Here is a 24,526-nt window from a genome sequence, read left to right on the forward strand (position 1 = left end):
GACATTTGTAAACTCTGAAAATGTTTTGTAAGCAAAATCTCAAGATGTAAAGTGTCAGATACATGTAGCCTAATAAAGCTGAAAAAGTCTACAATGTTTCATTCCGAAATGTAGTGATTAAATGTACTTATTAAGCACATTTTAGTCAAATATGGGTGAATATTGTAAACAATGTGGTTTTATTCTGAAGGTGTTGACAGGATCCAGTTGCAGTTACCAGTATGCAGCCTGACTGTACACCAGTTTCCAGACTAACAACCATCAGACGGCTGTTCAAACAGGAGACATGGGACCGTGGAGTCACCGAGGGGGGGAAACTCTTCTCCACAACAACTCCAACCAAACCGAAAAAGTCAAATCCAGCTGAACATCTTTTCATGGACGCACTACTTTTTTCAACTTGAATCCTAATTTCTACCAGAAGGACCGGGAGAGAAACGACTTTAAATGACAACTGAAGTTATCCGTGCTTTTTGGATACCCAGGGCAAAGTGCCACACCTTCGCTTAGCGCAACAGGTAGGTCAAACAACATCTGCTACCACTCTTTCTGCCTCTCTTATACATAAAAATAATGCTTAAAATGAACTTTAAGGAATGAGAAAAGTGTCGTTGATGCGGTATTAAACCGTCAAAACAGCTCTCCTTCGACGGTTATTATCAGCAGCAACAGGTGAATGATGATGTCAGCCATATGGCGCGTGCACGCTTTGGAAAAACAAAGAGAAAGAAAGAAATACTATAATAGCTTCATGATATTAAACCATAAATTAGTTTTAAGTATACTTTATGTGTTTACAAGTGCAATCACAGTAAATAAGCAAACAAAAGTGGGTATTATAAGAGTGTTTTAAGACCATTTTTGATAGGCTCTTAATAGTGATGTTATGATAATAAACTCATCGTGTGTTAAGGTCATGATAGGATGCGATATTTATCACGATATTTAACAATTCAGAAAAAAAGATAACCTGAAAAGGAAGTCATTTTATTAAATAACAAACCACACATGTACAGAATTCTTATTTAGCCTAGTTTAAGATTAATAAAATAAGATTAATTAACTTAAAAGTTCTCCTAAAGTGACTCTGCTTTCCTTTTATAATAAAGTAGAATAAAAGTAAAATAAAATAAAAGTAGCATTAACATTAATTTTGTTGCTTTGCATCTTTTTGCAGGAATGCTTTTAGTCAGTTTAATCTTTAAATAACTTTATTTAAAGAGAGTTTTTTCAAGTTGAAAATTAATTAGAAAATGGAATAAGCCTGTAAAATATCCATCATGTGTTGGTTGTAAATTTAAAAAAAATGAAATAAAAAAGATACTTAATGTGATTATTTCTATTTATCACTTTTTCTTTTTTTAAACAAATATCTTACTCATATTTGGGTCAGTTCTCATTAGTCATTGATTTCTTTCCAAGTTTTTTGAAAGAAATCAAAATTTGCTCAGTTTTCAAAGGGTTAAAAGAAAAAAATGCAATAAATAATACTGTATGTATAGTGTATATCTGTGTAACAACAAAACTACAAACTGCACCTCAAAATGTTTCGGACTTTTTTTGTGCATATTGTTGTAAATGTGAAATACTGAAGCTAAAAATGTCCCGCATACACCGGCAGGTGAAGCTAATGAGTGAATGGAGGGATGTTATTGGGGACGTTTGTTCTTTGTTGGGATGGAGAGCTGGAGGAGGGGTCTTGAATCATTTGAGCAGAACTCGTGTAAACGGCCTTGAGCTTTGTTTGCACATCTAACACGAAACCCGGCTGAACTCTAGGTCACTTAAAAAACAGCATACGAGCTTTACGAATGAGCCTGAACCAAAACCTGTCCTGTCTGTCGTTTATCACACAAAACACTCTTAAAGAGCATATTAACAGCCGTGCACGAGCAGTAATCATACATCATGTGCCTCTTAAAACGCTCTGATGGTTCTCTGATCTGCCTTTGAGCTCCAGGCAGGTCGGATTTTCGACATCCTGACAGGTGATTTACACAAGGTGCTGAGCTGCGGTTTGGTAAACTCATTCTCTTGCCTTTAGTGGCAGACTCCGCCCGTACAGCAGTCTATTAGACAAAACAAGCCATTAAAAGTGTATGCAAATCATATTTGCCCAAGGTTTCGTTTGCTTTGCAGCCGAGTTGCTCCTGCAGGATGACTCAAAAAGAAACAGGATGTAAACATGAGAGTAGAGCTTAGTGTTGTTGTACAGAGAGTTTTTTAAAGTGAAGGATGTGTTGTGCAATAGCAAGGATACCCTATAATAAATCGATCAATCAATCGTATAATTTCAGGGGACAAAGATGTAGGCCTACATTGTAGTATGGAAAAGTAATGCATTCACTTGAGAGAAAATAACAAGATAACAATCTCTGATTCTGAGATAATAATCCTGCTAACTCCAATTATGAGATATAAATTTTGTTAGTTCAGAAAAAAAAGCATGAAAATTTCTCAGAATTATTTATTCAGAAAAACCGATTTTTTTCCCCTTAAAAACTTCTTTTATCATTATTATACTGGAATCATTATCTTGGTCATTTCAAAAAAATACAAGAGCAGATTTTTTCATTTATTGTTTTTAGAAATCTAAGAAAAAATGTTAATTCAGAACTTTTTTATTTTTATTTTCACGGAAACTTTTATTCATAAATTTAAGAAAATAACCTCATTATTTCAGAAAAATACGAGAGCAGAATTGTTTTCATTAAAATTTTTAATGAGAACCTCTCATAATTCGGAGATAACAGCTTCATTAATTTTGAAAAAAAATAGATTATCTTGTTTATTCAGAAAAATGAGCAGAATTATTTTTCATAAATACTTTTCTTGTTATTCTGAAATAATGATCTCTTGAATTCAGAAAACAAGCAATTTTTTTTCATGATTTTTTTCCATAATTCTTAGATAATAATTAATTCAGAAAAACAGGGCAAATATGAATATATCTATAGATATATATTTTTCTTTTTTTTCTCTCTAAAGGGAATCAGTGCATTTTGCTCCTGTACTAGAACACTACGCAGTCTTGTAAACTCATACTACCTGTAATTACTGCATATGCGTATCAACCTGGATAAGATATGTAAAGATATGCTTAAAGCAAACAAAAAAAGGGGATTTTTGTGAACATAATGGTTGTCTGAATGTCAAAGATCATTTTAAAGATGTTGTTTAGCCTCTTTTGTATTTACTCCTGCTTCAGGGGCTCTATAGCATTTCAAAGTGCTCCTCTTTGGCTCTTGGAAGGCTTGTTTACTTGCTGAAAGTAGAATCGGTAGCTCCTGGGTTCAGGACGATCCACGGGAGAAAAAACAGCGGCAGGTCTGTTTGCGGAGCGAGCGAGGAGGGGAGAGCTATTGATAAGTGAGGGCTGCTGGGTAATAGAGAGGAGACAGGACTTGTTTTCATCAGACTGCTGCTGCCCAAGGCCGTCGGAGAAAGGCTGTTTGGATGTTTGGTCTCTGGAATCACAGGACAGATTTGGACATTTCAGAGACGTCTTAGAGGACCAGCTGATCAAAAAGATTTCACCTGACTGACCTCCGAATACGTGCATTAAATTGTTACGATAGAAAAACAGCGGGTGCAGAAATCTGAAGTTTAAAAAAACTGCTGTAGATTGATCCTAAATACGGATACACTCCTAGAAATAAAAGTGCTAACTAGAACCATATAGTCTTGTTCCCCTAGAAGAACCCTTTTCGGTTCTTCGCGCAACCTTTTATTACAGTAACAAAAGAAAGCAACATAAGTGGCAACACCTAGAACCACATGTGAAAGGTTCCACCCAGAACCCACTATGAGAGGTTTTACAGAGAACCCTTGTATGGTGTAATAATTCTGCAAAGAACCCTCTCTTTGGGTTCCATCCAGAACCTTTCCACCCTCTAATGGTACTACAAGAACCCATCCTTTTTATATTCCAAGGGTTTCATCTAGAGCTAAACCAGGGGTACTACCAAGAGCTTTTTCATATTCCAAGGGTTTTTTCAAGAACCCACTCAAGAGGTTCTACCAAGAACCCTTTCATATTCCTAGTGTTTCATCTAGAACCCACAAAAGGGGTACCACTGAGAATATTTTCATATTCCAAGGGTTTCATTCAGAACCCACCAAGGTGAATCTACATAGAACCTTTTCATATTCCTTGTGTTTTATCTAGAACCAACCAAAAGACTACTATCGAGAGCCCTTTCATATTCCGAGGGTTTAATCTAGAACCCACACAGGAGGTTCTACGGAGGATCCCATTTATATTACAAGGGTTCCAACATGATGTTTCAATCCTTGTGCTCCTTGTAGTTTCGTTGAGAATTCACCCAGGGGTTTCTACCAAGAACCCTTTCATATTCCAATTGTTTCATGGAGAACCCACAGGAAAGGTTCTACAGAGAACCCATTTATATCACAAGGGTTTCATTGAGATCTCACCTTGAAGGTTCTGCAGAGAACGCTGTCATATTCCAGGCTTTTCATCTAGAGCACATCCAGGGGATTCTTCCAAGAACCCTTTCATATTCCAATGGTTACATCTAGAACCCAATCAGGGGCTGTTTTTGGGAACTCTTTCATATTCCAAGGGTTTCATCTAGAACCCACAAAGGAGGATCCACCAAAAAACCCTTTCATATTCCAAGGGAGGGCTCTAAAATAGTAAGTGACTACATTACCCATAGATCTCTTTCCCACTAATCATGGTTGCAGTTGTTAAAAGAACTAATCTTACAAAGAACCCTGTCTTCTAAACCAAATGGTTCTGGGTGGAACCTCAGTCCTTCAGGATGAACCCTTTTGGGGCGTTTATTTCTGAGAGTGTACGCTTGTCCAATCACACGCGGCGTGCTGAAATCAGACAGCTGAAGGTCAGCTGTTAAACCCTCAAATCAAACATCTTATTTTGGAGTGATTTTCTCTTTAATAACAGAACATTTTAACGCTGTTTCTGACTCTGAAACACACTAACGATGAAAAGCTGGAGCTCTTTTATGGGAAGCGTTATCAGGTGTGGGAGGTTATCTCTACTGTATATGCTGGTTATTAAAAGCAGGATAAAAGCTGCGGGTGACACAGCGCATTTTTTTTCCTTTAAAATCATGTTCGTATTGACATTTCAGCCAGATTTTAAAAGCCTCGGCGCTGATAAGAGGACTGAATTGAGCACCTTATCAAATGCAGCAGCTCTCTTTCAGCAGAGAAATGCGGAGGGTCACAGCGGCCGCTGACGACGAGGAAATCCTGTCAATAACGGCTCTGTTTACAGTCCGACTTTATGCTCATGAGCACACGTGAGATCAACGCAGCTGCAGCTCGATAAAATGTTAAATCGAGGAAGTGTTTCACAAAAACAAGGCTGCATTTGAAATTAAATAAAGATTTTTTTTATTCAGATGACATTAAGAATAAATTTATCATATAAAAAAAGTTTCAGCTGAATGTATTGATCACCTGGAAGGTAATTCTGTATCTTTTTTTAGGCAGGCGTTAATTACTGATTTATTATCATCATATTGGCTGATCAGACTGGTCTAAAAAATATAATTTTAAAAGTTGGATTCTTTATTACAGCAAAAATGGTTTGTGCACTCCCATTATGAAGCCTTGAGTTCAGTATTTTGGCCCTTATCTTGTTTTGTTTTTTTTGGAGCCAGAATTTTTTTTTTTTGTTCCGTCTGCTTGTTTTCTCTAACCAACAGTCAAATCATTCAGTAATTTGTCACAGAAAACTAAGAAAACTGCTAAATATTCACAATGTGTGTGTGTGAAAAGGGAGCGCTCTGTCAGACACATGACACACACATTTGAAAAGGGCAGTATGGTGTTGACAACCTTGTGAAACATTTCCTTCAGTGTAAACATATGAAACTATATTTCCCCAAAAAATAATCCTAAAAAAACTGTTTGTGCTTAGAAAATAATGTATATTTTATTTTATTTTCATGAATGATTAATCCACGTTTTTGATTCATTTAAAGAATTATCATTTTATTCTATAAAATGTCAGAAAACTGCAAAAGAAGGCCTGTTACTATCCCACCAGAGCCCAAAATTGTGTCTTTATATGGCTTGTTTTGTCCAGTTCAAATCATGAAGAGTTTAAAGAGATATTAAATTAGAAAAACATGAGATTTGCACACTTAAGAAGTAGAAGCAGTGACTGTTTTAAACTTCTGCATAAAAAATGACTTAAAATATTGAATATCAAAATTGTTGCAGAATAAGTTTCTTTTGAGCGACTTATCGATTGCAGCTTTAAATCGGACTAGAGGATGTGGGATCACAATTTGTACTACTTATAGGGTGCAAAATATTTTCAAAACTATATTCCACGGAAGTGGGTCAAATTTTCCATCTCAGTATACCCGACATGCACATGCTCTGGAATAATGCAAATTCCCGCCATATCTCTGTTTACTTTGACTTGGCAGATCTGACAAAACGCACTGTAGATGAAGATAAAGAACAATAAACAAAAAACACACACTGTCAGCGGACCAGTTAGCCCACTTTTCCACCAGCGTGCCCCTCCCATGTCACCCACATGAACATGATCTCCCTTCTCACTGTCCCTGCACACACACACGCAAAACCCCCGCAGAGTCCGTGTCAGGCTGTAAATCATGACTTTATAATGTAACACGCAGCTTACATAAGCAGAACACGTCTATCAGGTGACCGAGCGGAGCGTCAGCGGGGTCTCGTCTGTGAAACACTCGACTCCTTTGTGGAAAAGTTCTGCAGAGACCCTCCGGAGAAAATACTCATATCTGCACCTCAGGCCGTAACTCTCTAAATGTGCATTCACAGATAAAAGAAAAAAGGAATTTTCTGATCTGTTAGTACGCCTCTGACGTTATTTAATCTCTCTGATTTTGCCTGTCTGTAGTTTTATTTTGTCGGTATGCGCAGTGTTTAGACATGCAACTCAAACCCACAGTTACACAGAAAAATGGTTGTGGATGGATTTCAGTCGTCCAAGGGCACAACAAAAACAACCAGTATCAGGTGTGCGACACTGAAGGAGGCGACAGTGTTTTTGTGTTTTGAGGAGGTGTGAGAGGCCGGAGATCAAATCACAACAATAGACACATTTATTTGTATTTTTCTATGTAAAAAGTGCTTTCTTTTAAACAAAAGTACTGTTTAAATACAGTAGGTGGTTCTCAAAATTAGGGAAGAATCCTTAAATGGCTGCATTTCAGAAAAAGAATCAGCTTTTTTTTTGCTGCTCTCAGTGCACATGCACAGAAATAGACATTTGACAACTGTGTGCACACATAAATATATAGAGAAAAAAAGGATTTTTGAAAACTTAATATTTAAATATTGAAAATGCTTGATCACTGAGTCCCACCAGAGGCCTGTTTCAATGTCAAGGATCCCTTGAATTCCATCAAGTCCTTCATTCAGAGTATTTTCAAGGTCCCCCGTGTGTGTTTGTGTGTAACCTTTAAGTTATTTCACTTCAGCAGTGACCTCAATCAAAACCTATTTCTGAAAAAATTTGAATTGAGAAATGAGCAGTCCAGTTGCAGACCACTTCTCGAGACCAACAAACAATGAAACCAGTTGTTTCTGTGAGTCATCGCTGCATTACAAGTGGCTTTGTAGACAGTAAACGTGGATGTGTTTTAGCGACCTGTCGCCGTATTTCCTGCAGGGACAGTTCCATGGAAAGTAATTGTTTTAACAGAGACATTACTGTTTTTCTGGCTGGGATTATGCCACCAAAACCAGGTATTTATATGCCAAAATATGCAACTTTCTGATCATAACCAAGTAGTTACTACATCATCACAAACAACTGTGACGCATCTGCAGAAACGTACAATATCAACATTTATTCTTGCAATTGTAATAAAACATTCACAGACACCTTGCAGGTCTGAAAGTGTCATTACGTAGGCTGTTACCACCTTCAAATATAACATCAGACATCGAAAAGACTGAAACCGACGCTTCCTCGTCTATTTTGGTGTAGCACAGATTTGAATGCGGGAACTTTTCAGCATCAAGCACCTGCAAAATCGCTAAACTAGCCCATTATGTGCACCGACTGCTTAGAAAGAGCCCTGTTATCACCTGTGGGACCCAGTCTGACTTATCAAGGACGTATCCTTTACTTTGAGAAGCACTTCGTGATTCTCACCAAAGCACAGTCATTTTCATCTTTTTGAAGTCGTCTTTTTTAATGCCGTTGTTAGTCGATTCCTGCTTTTATTTGCATGTGACCACCTGCAGAACGTGTGAAACCACTGGCAGAACCAATGTGTTTATTTGCTTCCTTGCAAAGAGTTGGATTATTATCACTCTCATATATGATATCAGCCAGGATTTTAGGATCCAGACATTAAAAAAATCCTTCTACCGGCACCTCTAAAGCTCACAAACTATCACGTTATGTTTTGTTTAATTTGTGCAAAAACTAAAATGTAAAAACAAAAAGATAATAAATGCTATTGAGCTCAGCCCAGGAGTCACGTTTTTCATTTGTTGCTCATCCTCTCAGGGAATCCTTCAATTAGTGTTATTATAAAAACAACCTCTCCTCCCACACACAATAACTCCTGTTTACAAACCAAAGCCACTGCTGGTAAAAATCAATTTCATCTGGACTCTCTCCAGAGGAAGAATTATTTTAAGCCTCATCTTCCAGGATGAAATTTCCCACCAGCAGCAATCATTCAAAAAATGGCTCAGACCGCCAGCTCCTCGGGTATCCCCCGGATTTCAATCCGGTCCACTTTAAGGGGACACACTACAGCAATCTCACTTTTATTGCACCTGTTTCTCCAAGATGAAATGTTTCAATTTCCCCTGGAGAAAACTCCGAAAAAATGGGAGTCGGGCCAAGCTGCCAGCGCTGAAATATCTCTCCCCTTCAGTAATCGTCCTGCGATCTTCCTATCGTAAAAAAACAGCAGCAATATATAATATATTGAATGTCACGAGAAGCAGATAAAACGCAGTTATTGGCGGCCAACAATGGCCAATATCTGAATGACTGATAGTCATTTGATGCTCAGATTCAATCTGTGATCTCATTATGATTTTGGAAAGTCTCCAGGGGGTAAAGCATGATTGGTCATCTGGATGTTGAGGTGTGAATCTGACAGTGGGAGAAAATTCCCATTACTGACAGGTTTGCATGGTTTTTACTTAATCATAAATCCTCCGCTGTGCTTTATTACATACAGGTGCATTTTTCCAGCTATAAGTGTTTGACATAATGTGTGAGGTGCATTTATAAACGTTTTAATGTAGCTTTAAAAATGTAGAAACAGCAACTAAATATGGTGGAAGATTCAGATTCTTTACTTAAGAAAATTATCAAAGCAATTATGTTAAAACTACCAGTAATTTAAGTTCTGCATTTAAAATTTCATCTGAGTAAAAGTACGGAAGTATACGGAAGTAAAGTTTACTTAACAGATCACATTTAAAAGCGTGCATTAACCCTTTTAAACAAGGATCAACTTCAGTGTTTTTGTGCTGAATTGAGACGCCTTTCACAAGCTTTTTAACCCTTTAAAGACAGAGCAAATTGACTGATATTGAAAATGTGGAAATAAAGAAACAAACCTACTTGGGGAAAAAAATTCTCAGAAATTGCAATAACTTAGGAAACAGTGACAAGAAAACCTAAAAACCTAAAATTATTATTTTTGGGGGGTTATAATAATTGTATTTGTAAAATTATGTCACAGACTTTTTCTTTTGTTTTGCTTTTGTTGTTTTCCTATTTTGAGGTAACTTTCTTGTAACTTTGTCAGGTTTTTGCTAATTTTTAGGGCCATTTCTTGTTAGGTTACTTGTTGCCTTCTTCCTGTGTTTTTTAAAATAAATCAAACCAATTCATTCAGATTTTAAAGGGCTGAGCTGAATAACTGTTTAACCGCATATTATAATATATATATATATATTATACCATTATTTTCACTGATACTGTGATATTTTTACTAACGTACCAGTATTTTGGTGCAGCATGCTTGCAGCACCTGCATTAAAGCTTTCAAACTAATGTTTATTGATAATTTTGCAATAGACAGGACAGTCTGCAGAGGGCTGATGCTGTTTATGCATATTAACCGTGAGCTTTGGCTTTACATCGAAGATGATTTACTCAGTATGAGATGGAATAAGCAACATTTCTAAAATCATACAGTGTATGCCCACCTTTAGTATGGATGAAGATTATGTCTGAAACATTGTAAAAATGCTCTTTTTTTAGAGATTATTTTGAATTTAAAACACCTTTCTGAGATGAAAACGTAGTAGTGCGGTTGTCGCCTTAAAGATGCAGGTACAGACTGGGTTCTGATCTGACTTTTCGGGACCACGCAGACATCTTTAATAACAAAGATTAATCTTAAAGCACACCGTACTGGTTTTTCAGCTTCTCTCTGTGTATCTAAAACTATTTACTCAGCAAACACAGTGTGGCAAAGATGACAGAAAGTCAACACTGTGGAGCCAGATCATCCATCAGCTCTGTAAGCCATGTTTGTCTTTTTTTTCTTGGGAGTTGTCTTTGACTTTTAGTGTCACTTAGTTATCAGCACAGTGATGTCACTAGTTACTCATGATGGGTCCTCGTCGCTCTGAGTTTTTCGGCTAAGATGGCACCGTGTCATCTGCGCCCCGAAGGACTAGTTCCCCTCTGACTGATAGCTGTTTCTGCTGACCAGCAGCAGAATGGTTGGCCCAAGGCAGGTAACACTACAGTCACTCTGTCAGCACACAGGCAGCCCACAGACAGCTTTTGCCTTGCAAATTTGCAACCCAACTCCATGCCGATGCAAACCAGCTTTTTCCGACCCAGTCGGCCGGTATGACGGCGTGTCCTCAGTGGATGTTAAAAGTCAGCAAGAAAAAACATGAAAAACACCTTATGTGTGCACATTTCTGGTGTGACAAACAATAAAAACTATTGAATTTATTTAACTTCAAGCATTTACTTGAACCCATTTACATAAGCAGGTATAGCAGTAGTCGTGAAAGGGTTGCAGCTAACTATTATTTTCATTGTCGATTAATCTGTCGGGTATATTTTCTTGATTATTTGTTTGGTTTATAAAACCTCAGAAAATGGTGAAAAATGTCAAATCGGTGTTTCCCAAAAATCTAAGATGATGCCCCAAAATGTCCACAATCCAAAAAGGCTCAGTTTACTGTCAAAAAGAAGGTAAAAATTGACAACATTCACATTTAATAAGCTGGAATCTTTTCTTTTCTTAAAAAATAACTCAGACAAATTAATCACTCATCCAATCATTAAAAAAGTTACATAATCCATAAGCTCCAGGGAGCTGACTCTTACGTAAGATGAAAAAGACGAGTGTTTTGCGCATAAAATAGATTACAATCATCATGCTGCAGCCACAAATTAGCTGCTTCTTTGCCATTTTTAGTTTTATTCTACAAAAACCCTTCAGCTTTTCCAAATTTTTTTTCCTTTCCAGTGATTTGACTTAAGTCATGAGTTTGACTTCAGGGGGGAATATTCTTGGAAAGATCATCATGTTCTATTTTTTGTTTTTGACTCGTGTTGGTTTCTTTACATAATACAGTATTTCCTCAGGAGTGTTATTATCAAACACTTGTTAGTGTTATGAGCCAAATATGGCCATAATATCCCAAATAACAAAAAAAACTCCCTTTTTCTCATTGAGGCACAGGGTCTCGTTTTGTTCTTTCGAGACCTCATTTCTTTCTTTCTTTCGACGTACGAGTGTGATGCCAAAAGCTACATGCAACATGCACATGTGCATAAGATGACAGAGCTGGTGGCATTGTTATCATACGCTGGCTGACAGCGGTATGTCAGCGGGAGCGTCCACATGCGACGCGCACGGGTAGCGTCACTTGACAACGCTGGCGGTAACCACGTAACATGAGAAGCATGACTGCGCTCATAGGATGGCGGGTGGGGAGGTGGATGGGTCGCACAAACAATCAACTTTCATGTGACCTTTTGGAGTTTGAATCACATGTGCATGTGTGTGTGCTTTTTTTCTACACTTTACCATGTGCCTCTTTTGCCTAAACCTAACCATCCATGACTTTGGTGCAGAATGCACCTCATGCTTCATCCCACCACGTGCATTTGTCGAAATCACTGTAACGGCATCCCGGAGCGTAAACAGCTGATGCAGAAGGATACCTAAAACGTCATTGGTTGGCACAGGAAGTAATGACAGAGTGGCACCATGCGACGAGTTCGGACTAAGAACATGTTGGTATATCAATCAACAGTCATTCAGTAATGAAATTCAAATTAAAATTGTTTTAATTAAATGCCTCTGTAACTTTTTATGACCAATCATTTTATTAAGAGAAGTTTGAAGTGAGTCATTTAACTTGAAGGAAGTTATTGCTTAATCACCCTACTGTCACAATAATAATCCGTCACAGTGTTTTTTATCTGCAGTGGAACGGTGCCGCGAAGGAAGCAAAACTTATTCATACTCATAATTAATTCATAACAATTTAGTCAGTTATGTCAAAGCAGTTTAGGACCATTTATTGCCGCAAACAGATACGAGCCGTGTTTGGCAGTGGAAGCTCTGGGCTCGAGGATGCTCCCAAAACACATTAAAAACATCCCCGAAGGTGCAGAGAGGAGAAAGCAGCAGGAAACATCACTGAGATACAGAGGCAAAGGAACAAAAAAATGCCACCGCACAACAGGAAAGCTGGAGGCAGAAATGATGAGAGATCAGAGGACTGAGCCCTTCAGATGATTATTTACCTGCTTGGATTAGCTGATCGCGATTCCTTCTTGGATTTATGCAAACGCTTCATTAATTATTTGAAACCTGGATCACCATCAGTTTTCTTGTACTGCGTTTAGACGCCTTTCAAAAGCTCTTCATCTGAGAAAATTTGATTTCTTCAGAAAACATGGGAATAAAGGCGGCAAACCACATGGCAAGAAATTCTCAGGAAATTAAAAAATAGTTAACACCTGACCTGAAAAGAGTAAGAAAATGAAAAAATAATAAATAATAATAATAATTAGTAAGTAAAGAAAGAAAGAAGTAAAAGACTAAATAAATAAACACTATTATTATTATTATTATTATTATTATTATTGCTATTACTATTAGTTTTTTTAATCATTATATATTTATATTATTTCCTTTTTTTTTTTTTTGTTGTTGTTTTGCTAATTTTCAATGGATTTTCTTGTAATTTCTTACTTATTTGTTGTAAAGTAGCTGATTGCCTCCTTATGTTCTTGAAAGAAACCAGGCCTATTTGCTCAGGTTTCAAAGGGTTAATGCAATAGTTCCTGATGTCTGCTGGGAAATTACCTCCTTTTTTGTGCCCCCCTCCTGGAAGATTAGGGACACTGCAGCTGGGTGTCAGTGCAACAGTGTGTAAAACGGGGTCCTCTATTTAAAGCCCGTCGAACCGCTGGGCCGCTCTGAATCGCTCTCGGCTCGGTGCACCCTCTTGGCTTTTTCAGTAGGAGCTGTTGGAGGTCCCGCCGAAAATGTCGATGAATGTGCGACGGGGATTGTTTCAGCTCGGTTACAGTCACCTCAAATCACAAGAGATCGTCTCCATGTAGGAGAAAGAGAGGACACTCAAAGACGAAAAGATTATATTCTGTGTCCGATTGTCTGCATCCTCTTTACGCGCAGCGGCAGACCTGAAGGGGGATAATTAGACGCCTCGGGATGGCAAAGTCATGCTTTGCTGCTTCTGCACAAATAATGCAGCCTTTCATGTGAAAAATGTGACCCGGTCATGACGTTCCTGTTCACAGTATCGTATTGATAGCCTTGTAATTTAGCTTGTAATATTACATAAGTCAGCAGGCCCTCTGGGGATCTGTTTGCTTTTTTTCATGCGAACACGAGGAGAACTGTGCATCATGAGTGTATTTGTGCAACTACAGCCCACCTGGACCTTAAAGCTCGGTGCCTTCAGGAATTCACACAAAGATGTATGAAGTCATAACTAATGTTGTCGTAGTTGCCTGGTTTTACTGCGAATATACAGGGTAATAGATACAAAAACGGAAGAAAACCAGTGAACACAGGAGACATGGAGCATATATAGAGCTACTGTAGATAAAATGCAAGCAAAACCAAACCAGGAGAGGGGGTTAATAATTCCGAAAACGTAAAATTTCCAAGATTGAAATCTTAAATGAATGAGGTAGAAACTCATCATATATTTGTGACTGAAATCTCAGAGATTTTTCTTGCAAATTTATAACTTATGTCAGAGAATATTTGTGTTTTTTATCCTTTTTTTATAAGTGATTTTTTTAAAATATATATACATCTAAATATCTAGGTACAAATTTGTGACCTTATAATCATGTATTTTTTATCATAAATTTGTGTTTTGATATTCAGACACTAACCACATTAACCACAGAGTAAATTTGCATCATTTACGACGTTAATTTATGATCTTAGAGAATAATTGTGGTATTTTTAATCATAAATTGAAAGTTTCATTCTTTACATTCATCGCTTTAATCTAAAGGAATATCCAGGTTTGTTTTGCCTAATTGTGACGTGTTTTTAAATACTAACATCCCCAATGCAGACATTTTGGCTTTTGTATGGACGAAAAATAAATAAATGCATTTTTCCTTTAATGAAATCAAGTTGTTGTTGTAATTTAAAAGAACATTTGAAATGAGATGAAGCTGCGACCCAAAACTTATTGTACCTATCTGATAGTGTTAACAGATCGAACCAAAGGGTAAAAACCCTGCGGGGTCAGAGAGTTAAGGGGTAAGAATAGAAACTGTTTTGTCTCGCGGGCACACATCCTTCCTTCTGCACCACAAAGAGATACTGTGTCCTCTACCTTTGTCGCTCTCCGTCTCCTTCGCTCGCAGACAAACCCATTCAAGACTCGGTGATTAATTATTTACCCGAGCAATGAAATGCCAAAGCCGAGAGAAACACACCACCAGGAGAGAAAAGGTCACTCCCATCCTGCTCGCAGATACACACACACACACACACACACAACAGTGATGGATGGCAATAACATCTTTATCGGTGCTTCAGGCAGACAGAGTTTTCATCCTCGTGTCCAAACACCGTCGAGACCAAGGGCAAAGCAAAAACTTGAGTGATGAGGTGAAAATCTTTGAGAGAGAGCCCTCATTTAAAAACCACTCACATGTCAGAGGTGGTGAACCGTCCGATCAATAGCCGCCTCGGACTCTGTCAAAGTGTGTGTGTGTGTGTGTTATTGCACAGACCGGTGGCTGTAACCTTTCCTTGATGCTCAGACGTTGACGGGAGAGTGACGCCCGCTGAAATGTGGACGTTCTTAAAGAAGTTTTGGATTCTTGAAGATGTCTGAGTGATTAAAGTTTAATGTGTTCATTAATGTTCCTCCACAGCTTCACGACACAGCGGGCCAAATGGGGTGCCAATGCTGCAGGATGATAAAAAGGTGAGTCAGTATCCCTCTACTTGTTTGTTTGTTTGTTTGTTTGTTTTTGTTTCGGGATCCTCCCAGTGGACGCTTTCATGACACCAACGTGCAGTCACTTGTTTTCAGTGATTTAAAGTTTCAGTCCACCCAAATTATATCTATTTTTTTACATTTCTTTAGTGGTATCTGGCCGTTTTTTGTTTTGTTTTGAGCTGTAGACTGTTAAAATCATATTCTGTCAGTTTGGTATCGTTCTGATCAATCCAATCATATTTTAAGCACTAATTCATCGTTTAGCTGCTCTGGATTGGAGCATAAGATAAACTCCGGGCAGTAACAACCTCTCAGTGCACATTTCCTCGTCTGCAGCTCCACGGTGCCAATTCAAATGTCTCCTTGGCCACATAATGATTTCTTGTCTTGTTTCATGCAGATAGTGAGAGGTCCATTTATAATACGTCTGCACTCTCAGCCTCACGTGGGCTCTTTGAACAAACTGTGAGTCAATATGCCGATAGCCGTCACCCTTGGTTACTGTATTTCTTTGCAGGACTGTCTATTCATTAAAGGCCTACGAGGCGTCATTGTCAGGGCTCGACATCGTTGTGCTTTTTGAGGTGAGCGAGGAGAGAGAACAGGGCCGGGAAACGAGATTTTGATTGCAGATTAATGAAAGGGCACGCTGTGATTCGCATACCAGAGTCGTAATCCCCCTCCACACACACGCTTTTTTTTTTTTCTTTCCCATGTCAAAGACACACATGTGAATGCTTGTGACACACACACACACATACCTCGCTAATTGTCTGGAGTGTCACATTTCTGGGCTTAGTGGTGTTTGGGGTTGGGCAGGGTGGGCCTGCAGGTTACTGGGTCAACCGTGCGGCACATTCCCAACATCCCCATGGCCGAGTTTGTCTGTTTATTTTGTGGTGTCAAAAATAAGAATTAATTGTAAACATATTCAGGAAAATTAGGGTTTCTGTGTTTTCTTATTTACAAGGCACATAATCTGAAGTTCATTTTAGCCTTCTCTGCGTCTGCCTTCCAGGTATATTTCCCTGAAAATCCATAAAAACCAAAAACAATGAGTCTTTAAAGGTCCAATGCGTATGATTTAGCGAGATATATTGGCATTATGATAAGGATATAGTATAATAAGAGTGTCTAATCCAACACGTTCTCATTGAAAACACTGACAGAGCGGCACTATTTGACAAATTGGAGTAAGAAATCACCTGAAAGTAACACACAGCTGGTCCTCATCTACAAAAAATCGCTCTGGACAAACCAAACACTATCTTTAGATACAAAAACATAATATTTTTTAGTTACTTTGCAACTCCAGGGTGGAAATTAACGCTCACTGAAGAGGAGAATGTGTCTCACATTAAGAAAACTGATGTTAATCCTAAATATGAAATATAGTCAATATACGCCACTGTGTCCTGCATTATATTTTTAAACCAGAATAATCACTTTAAATCTGAGTAGCACAAGAGTGAGTTGGTATTTTTCTGAGACATTGCAGAGTGGTTAATCGTATTATCTCAAAGGTATCTTCTGTTACCTAATCTTTGTTACCTAACCTGCGTCTCGTCTCATAGTTAAATGATATGCAAAGACAATGGTGCTCCCTAAAAAAAGTCTTCAACATAAACAAAACCCAACACAAAGGGAATCCCGATGAAAACAACATGCAGGGAATCATCAGAAGCACCTGTATTTACTTACATGTAAAAATTTTTTTTTTTTTGTATTAAAATTATGCTGCAATAATATTTCCTGGTTATTAAGATTTTATTATTTTATTGTTGACTGCACTGCTAACTTATTTTTTATTATATTAGATTTTATTATTTTTATATTGTTATTATTATTATTATTATGTTTTATGATCATTGAGATCTGAGTTCTACTTCTCTCTTTCTGTGGGACTTTTTGTGATTTTATTTTTATTTGACAACCACATGAACACTGTCCCAACACTTTGACGTAATTTTTTTTTTTTTTATACTCCAAAACTTTAGATATTTCTAAATCTAAAAAAACTAAAAAAACAAATGAAAAGCACTTAAACAGAAACTTGCAACAAGTTTGATTCTGCACATTAAACAAAAAAAGCTTGGAGACAGAAAATGTGGCTACCTGGCTTTGATAAATACAGCTTCATTTTCTCGCGTTTGTTCACCTTTATGAATCTTATTTTTGTGAAACATCTTTGTGTGTTTGTCTCTGCTGAAAGCGAGCCTCAAATTTCACCTTGGCACAGCGGCGGCGCTGCCCAGGAGCGAGAGAGATGGAAAACATTCATTTTCTCAGCTTTCCACTGTGTGTGTGTGCGGGGGGGGGGGGCTGCAGGGTGAGAGAGAGAGGTGCTTAAGTCAGGGGATGAGTGTGTGTGTGTGTCCGTCCGTGTGTGTGTGTGTGTGTGTGTGTGTGTGTGTGTGAGTGAGTGAGAGAGAGATGCTTTTGTGTGCCTGCTCACCAGGAGAGGAGAAAAAAGCTGTTATTGAATCAATCAATATATCTGAAAGTTTTGAGGAGTTCTTGTTAAGTACATGAATACTGACCAGCGTGAGATAAAAACAGGGCGAGCAAAGAAAAGAGGAGGACAACTTTGAGACAGGAGGCGGAGGAGGAGGAGGAGGAGGAGGAGGCGGCGAGTGAGACAATAGATGGAAAAAGCTCGAGGGAAGGCGCTCAAATCAAGGAGAAGTCAAGTGCAAAGGGATAGTAGATTAGCGCGCCGCAACTACATTAGAGCGACGCTGAAAGGGAGACGAGGGGGAGGTTTGTGTGGAGGCAGCGGGTGAGGTGTGAGAAGGGTGGAGGAGAAAACAAATGAAAGGATGGGTGAGAAAAACATGGCGCTCGCGCAGCAGGTAACGTCTGACAGCCTGTTACACCGTCCGCAAGATAAAGACCACCTGCCAACACTCCTAATACCTGTCTAGGTGTGTGTGTGTGTGTGTGTGTGTGTGTGTGTGTGTGTGTGTTTGTGTTTGAGCTTTTGCTTTTATACCCTTGTAACAAAATCCTCAAAAATGGGGTTTTAAACTGCCCTTCCTATGGAAGCCCATTTCTGTAAAATGACTAAGAATCATTTCATCTTTAATGTATTAGACATTTTTATATTTTTTTATATTTGAATTTTTTTAATAAAGTTTGAATAAAGTTTCTCAGTATTTTGAGATAAGGGTATTTTTTTAAATACATTTTTATTTTTTTAAAATATTTTTGTAATTTTTTATTTTGTTTTTTACCAAGTCTCCTTTTTTTTTGGTAAGTTTCATTAATTTATTTTATTAAATTCCTCACTTTAAGATAGTACGTCATTATTTTGTTATTTAAAAGAGTTTGTCTTTTTTTTTTCAAGTAAATCATTTTTATGCCTCCACACTGGTGATAGCCAAGACCGGAGGTGTTATATTTTCGGGTTTCAGGTTTTTTCAAAACTCTTGTATGAACACACTAATTAAATATGCCTAATGAGTAAAGAAATAAACTCGGTCGTCCTCACTTGAATATATGTTTATTACAAAAAATTGATCAAAAAAGCTTTTGGCACAACATAAATGTATAGACAGAGAAATACCAAAAACTTAAAATAACATTCTTCAAAAGAGTCATTCATCTTTTTCTTGCACTACATTGAGACACTTTTCACAAGCATTTAAACCTTTAAAATAGGAGCAAAATAGTTTCTTTCAAAAACATTTCTCATAAAAAGGCAATCAGAAACTTGGCATGAAATGTCCTCAAAATCGGAAGAAAAAAAAGGTGACAAAAAATTACCAGAAAATAAGCTGAATCAAAGAATTTAAAAAAAAAAAAAAATCTGGGTTTTTTTTCTCATTTCTGTTCACTTAAAAGGGTTAAACAGTACATATCACACAGCTGTGCCCATCAGTGTAGTCTGCACATCTACATGGCCTTGCTCTTGCAGTTTCTTAACAATCGCACTTACATGATGATTACATTTACATGATTCAGGAGCATAAAATAATCATTTTCTACGACACCTTCAAACAGCACAACAGCAGAGAAGTCTCAAAAGTCCTGGAGAATTTCTGGGTGATAATATCTGCAAACATGACGTCTGCACTGGACGGAGGAAATGATCAGACTGTCCTGAGTGTGTGTTTTCTCGCCTCTTTTAAGCCCTCAGGAAGTAGCACTCTCATGCACGTCACACTCTCATGCACCAAGCTGCTCTCAGTTCTTAATCAGCCCGACACCCTGCACAACAGGTGATCTCAGTCAGCCTCCAATTAACTCAGAAACACTGTGACATGCAGCTGAAATGAACTCAAACAAAGGGAAAATGACGTAAAGTACCACATAATAGAGTTTAAATGAGCATTAATATGTCTCACGCCTCGATTGTCTGCTGCCCTCCTACGAAAAAACGGGCAAAACTGACAGAACTCTGTTGCAAAATGTGGCGTTTTCAGTTTTACAGAATAAAAGACCGACAGAGGAGCGAGCAGACGAGATCAGGAGTTCAACACAAACATCAGAGCTAAATAATGTATCAGCGCTGCTTTTATCTGGTGGAGAGTGGAAAGTCTTGTTTTGCTGCTTGCAGGTGAAAATGCCCCCTTCGCTTTCAAAATTTGTCACTCACCCTAATGAGCTGAACGCCGTATAACCAGGGCTCATTATTTTTCCAAAGCGTGAATTTATTTGTGTGTATTATCATTTATTGTTTTTTTTTCTTTCTTTCTCGGCACATCATAACTGCCCGTTTGTTTTTGTCTCCGTATATTTTTTTCCCTCTCAGTTGCTTTAATCAAAAGTATTTTCCGAGCTCTTATAACAAGAGGACTTTTATCATTTATGGTAATAAATTTTGTTTTTCACAGCAGGACACAGCTAGTTTTGTTAGGACATAAAATCCAGGTGAAAATCTCTGAGCCTGAGGGATCATCGTTCATTATTAGCTTCCACCACACAAATAATACTGTTATTATTATACTGAATAAGTTAGCATCTCGAGGTAGTCTCATGTAGAGCAGTTAATTGCAGAAAATGAACTTATTTGTTTACTTTGAGAAAGTTAGATCAGGTATCAAGCTATCATACGATTTGAGTATCAATAAATAGTTATTTAAATACATAAATACAGAATAAGTAGATTTGTGTATAAATAAATTCTGAAATATATCAATAATAAATACCAGAATATATAAAAGAATAACGAAATAATGAAATAATTTAATATAAATAATAAATAGTGACATAAATAAATGCATGACAAATAAACAAAAGAGTAAAGTACTAAAAAAAAGTTTTTAAAAAATCTAGTAAATTGAATAGCCTTATAAATAAATAAATACAGAATGAAAGCATAAAATAATGTGTAAATAAATACAGAAATAAATAAATACGATAATGAACAATATAATAATACCACATGTAAAAATAATTGTATGAAAACAAATAAATACATTAAAAGACACATAAATACTTTTTTTTAAAGAATAACACAAAATATGTTTAATATGAAAATAAATAGATGAACACATAATACATTTAAAAATGTGATTATTAATAGGAGATGAATAAATAATTATATTAAAAGTATTTCTTGATTTCTACAGATTTATTTTTCTGCATTTTCTGCATTTATTTCTACATATATTGTAGCATTTATTTTCCTTATTTAATCCTGTTTTTTTTAATTCTTTTTTATTTATTTCTACATTTGTTTTATTCATGCTTTTTCTATTGATACTTTTGTCAGTTTTGGCCCTCTAGTTTTTGCCCTTCATAGGAGACCGTAGCACAGACATAAACATGTGCAGGAGGAAGTCAGTATTTTACAATTTAAAGCAGATCTGGAGGGAGGAGAGTGCAGTCAGGGGTCTGTGTTCACCTCTCTGTCCTCTTTTCTCTGCATAATATATCTGACATCCACATGAGCAAAGGCAAACATCAGCGCGGCCGCGGCTGCACGCAGTCTGTGTAAACATCCAGTGCATGCACGCCTCGGACGAAACAGTGGCATTTAGAAAAGGTGCATCGACTTCAAGATGAGCTTTCCTCGTTGCCGTCAGAGTACGGGATGTCAGGGTGTTTTCAGCGATCGTCACGGAAACATGTCAGTGTGACAGGCACCAACATGGGGAATCAAAGAGTCAAGTCAAGTGTAATGTCGACTCTTTTGAGGGGTTAACAGGGTTCCCACAGTCATGGAAAACCTGGAAAAGTCATGGAATTTCACATTTTCAATACCTGGAAAAGTCAAAGTATAAATTGAAAGTTTTGGAAAATAATAGAAATGTGTTTCTTATATTTAGCTATTTTTATAGAAAACTTAAAACATTGGCTAATTTGTTGTTGTCATATCCCATTATTAGTTTTTTTTTGTTTGTTTGTTAATTTGTTGTAAGAAATGGGTTTGGAAGGCATGTATTCTTTGAAAAGGCTTGGTAATATTTTACTTTTTCTTTTTGGGTTTTTTTTTTCCCTTTAAATTTTTTTTGCAAATTTTTTATATAGAAAACTAAAACATTTGGAGCACTTCTTTTTCTTAATGTTTTTGAAAGCATGTTTTCATTAAAAATCGCCAAAATGACACCATTTATCAAACGCAGAAACTGTATAAACAGAAACTATTGTTGGATTTTCAAATTTCGATGGTCGTTGGACACGTGGGAAACTGAAATTAGTTTGAATAGAGTTTGAAAATAAATGTATAAAAAATAATGAAAATAATATTTAAAAATAAATAAATATATTTTAATTCTTGGCAAATGAGGAAGGGGTCCTTGAAAAGTTATGGAACATTTTTAAAAATTTGTTCATGAAATTGTGTTAAAATCTAAAATAATCTTTTATTCTGTCTCCCGCCGTCTCTCCCGCAGCTACATCTACGACCCCTCTGTGGCGGGGGATGTGAGGAAGTCCGACTCCGCGGGCAGCTCGCTCTACCAGCCCCACCACATCTCAGGCGGGGCCCTCGGCGACGACCCGCTCAGCAGCCCCAGCAAGCAGAAACAGGGCTTCAACAACCTGGGCTACAGCAAGTCCAGCGACAGCACGCTCAGACTCGAGGTGGACAACAACCACGTCAACCACAGGCTGCACGCCGCGCCTTTGTCCACGAAGGAGCTGCACAGGCAGGCGAGTGCGCCGCCTGCAGATGGCGGTCTGTACATCATCCAGCCGGAAGCTCTGGGGACGCGCTGGGTGAGCCAGGTCCCCGTTTACCCGGACATACAGGAGTACGAGAACCAGAGGAGCTACAGGGAACGGGGACGCGGCGCCACGACGAACGAGTGGGACAGCTCCATCACGGAGTGTGCGATTAACAGCGACGGCCTGTCAGTGGACGAGATCGACGAGGGCGTGGGAGGGACGCCGGAGTACCCGTGTGACACAGGGGACGAGGGTAGCGTCCTGTCTGTGGACATCCACACCAGCACCACCAGCCTGTCATCAGTGGACACCAGGGACGAGCTCAGACTGCCAAAGACTCCGGACGTGTCCACCGTCGAGAGCGGGATCTCAGTAACCAAGAGCGAGGACGACGACGAGCAGGAGGACGCGAAAAATGAAGCGGAGGAGGTTCAGAGCGTCACGGACTCGATGGTGGCGGAAGCTCTTGCCGCTCTGGAGGCCGCCACCGCCGGCGAGGACTTTGAGTGACGGACCAAAAAAACTCTTGTTTTTATCCGAAAAAAAAACACGGAGCAAAAGAAGAAAAACTGTTTACAAAAAGATTTATTTTTGAACTCAAAAATCTTGGATATTTTTTTATTTTAATCGCACAGACAGAAAATAACGTGTAAACGAGGCGACTTTGGAAACGTGTGAATGTCGCCTGCAGCCATATCAGCGTGAATCACGTGTATTTAACACTCCGAAGTCCTCAGAAGTCTGTGTGTCTCACTGCTCTGCCACGTCCACACTGTCCTCCAGCAGTCATTAATAACACACACATTGCGTACTTGGTGAACGCTCCTTGCCATAACTTGCTGTCTCTTCAGGAACTCGCCCTCGTTTCTCCGAGCAGGCGAAAAGGTCATCGCGTATATTTTTTTTAATATCCGTGTTTTTGTCTCTTCTGTTGTTATTTATAAAATCTTCACTCGCATCGTTTTTCTGGTTTTGTAAGAAGAAGATGGATGTTTGGAGCTGAAGAGCGGGAGAGAAAACGAGGAGGTGGTTCTTATTTATAACTTATTGTGTCACTGTCGATTTCATCCGAATAAAATAATGAATATCTACTTTAAAATTAGAATAATTAGTTTACGCACTGTTCTTACGCATTTAAACGGACATCGCTTTCTTTCTTGTGGGGTAGGCGCTTAAACTTTGAGCATTTTATAATTCCAGTGGTCTGAATCTGGTCTAGAAAACGAAGCTCCTGCACCTCCTGTCGGCTCTTTTTTAAGGTGTTGGAAAATCTAGACGGGAGAATTTGGCCAATCACAGGTCACTTCAGAGAGAGAGGGCGTTCCTATTGGCTGCAAAGACACCCGAAAAAAGAAGACGGACTTATCGAAACGAGAGTCTCACAATAACTGAAATGTAAAATTGGCAAAACAGTCACAGTGTGTCAAAGCCCGACCCACACAGGAGGTTTTGGCTTGAGCCCAATCAAATAACCCAAATTAATTTTTTTTAAATTAATTAAAAATTATGTCAATGTATGAATAAATACAGAAATACATAAATAACAAATACCAGAATATGTAAAAGAAAAGATAATATTGAAATAATTGAAGAAAATAAATAGATAAATAGTGACATAATTAAATGCATAATAAATAAACAAAAGAGTACTAAATAAATGTTTAAAAAAATTAAATTGAATGGCCATATATATAAATTAATTAATTAATAAATACAGGAATAAATAAATACAATAATGAATAAAATACCAAAAATGAAAAAAACTCTATCAAACAAATACATACATTAATAGACAATGAAATAAATACATTAATACTCAGGAAAAAAAAGAATAAGAGAGCGAGTAAAACAATTATTACGAGCTAAGGGCTGACGTGTTTCTTCGGACCACGTTTAACCCCGATGATATGACGCGTACATGTTACTGTGTGTGAATGTGGAGCCAGAAGAGCTGCAGGAG

The 24,526-nt window shown here is 37.9% G+C and overlaps 1 protein-coding gene across 1 annotated transcript; it reads left to right on the forward strand.

The window, feature by feature from the left end:
- The first annotated feature begins 277 nt into the window (after positions 1-277).
- zgc:194930 (uncharacterized protein LOC557813 homolog) lies at positions 278-23,466 on the forward strand. The gene is made up of 3 exons (XM_042512527.1): positions 278-518; positions 15,386-15,438; positions 22,293-23,466. Exons 2-3 carry the CDS (start codon positions 15,407-15,409, stop codon positions 23,074-23,076), a joined length of 816 nt encoding a protein of 271 aa, XP_042368461.1. The 5' UTR covers positions 278-518; positions 15,386-15,406; the 3' UTR covers positions 23,077-23,466.
- Positions 23,467-24,526: the final 1,060 nt, after the last annotated feature.

The sequence above is a fragment of the Plectropomus leopardus genome, chromosome 23 (genome assembly GCF_008729295.1).
Source record: "Plectropomus leopardus isolate mb chromosome 23, YSFRI_Pleo_2.0, whole genome shotgun sequence".
Lineage (NCBI taxonomy): Eukaryota > Metazoa > Chordata > Actinopteri > Perciformes > Serranidae > Plectropomus > Plectropomus leopardus.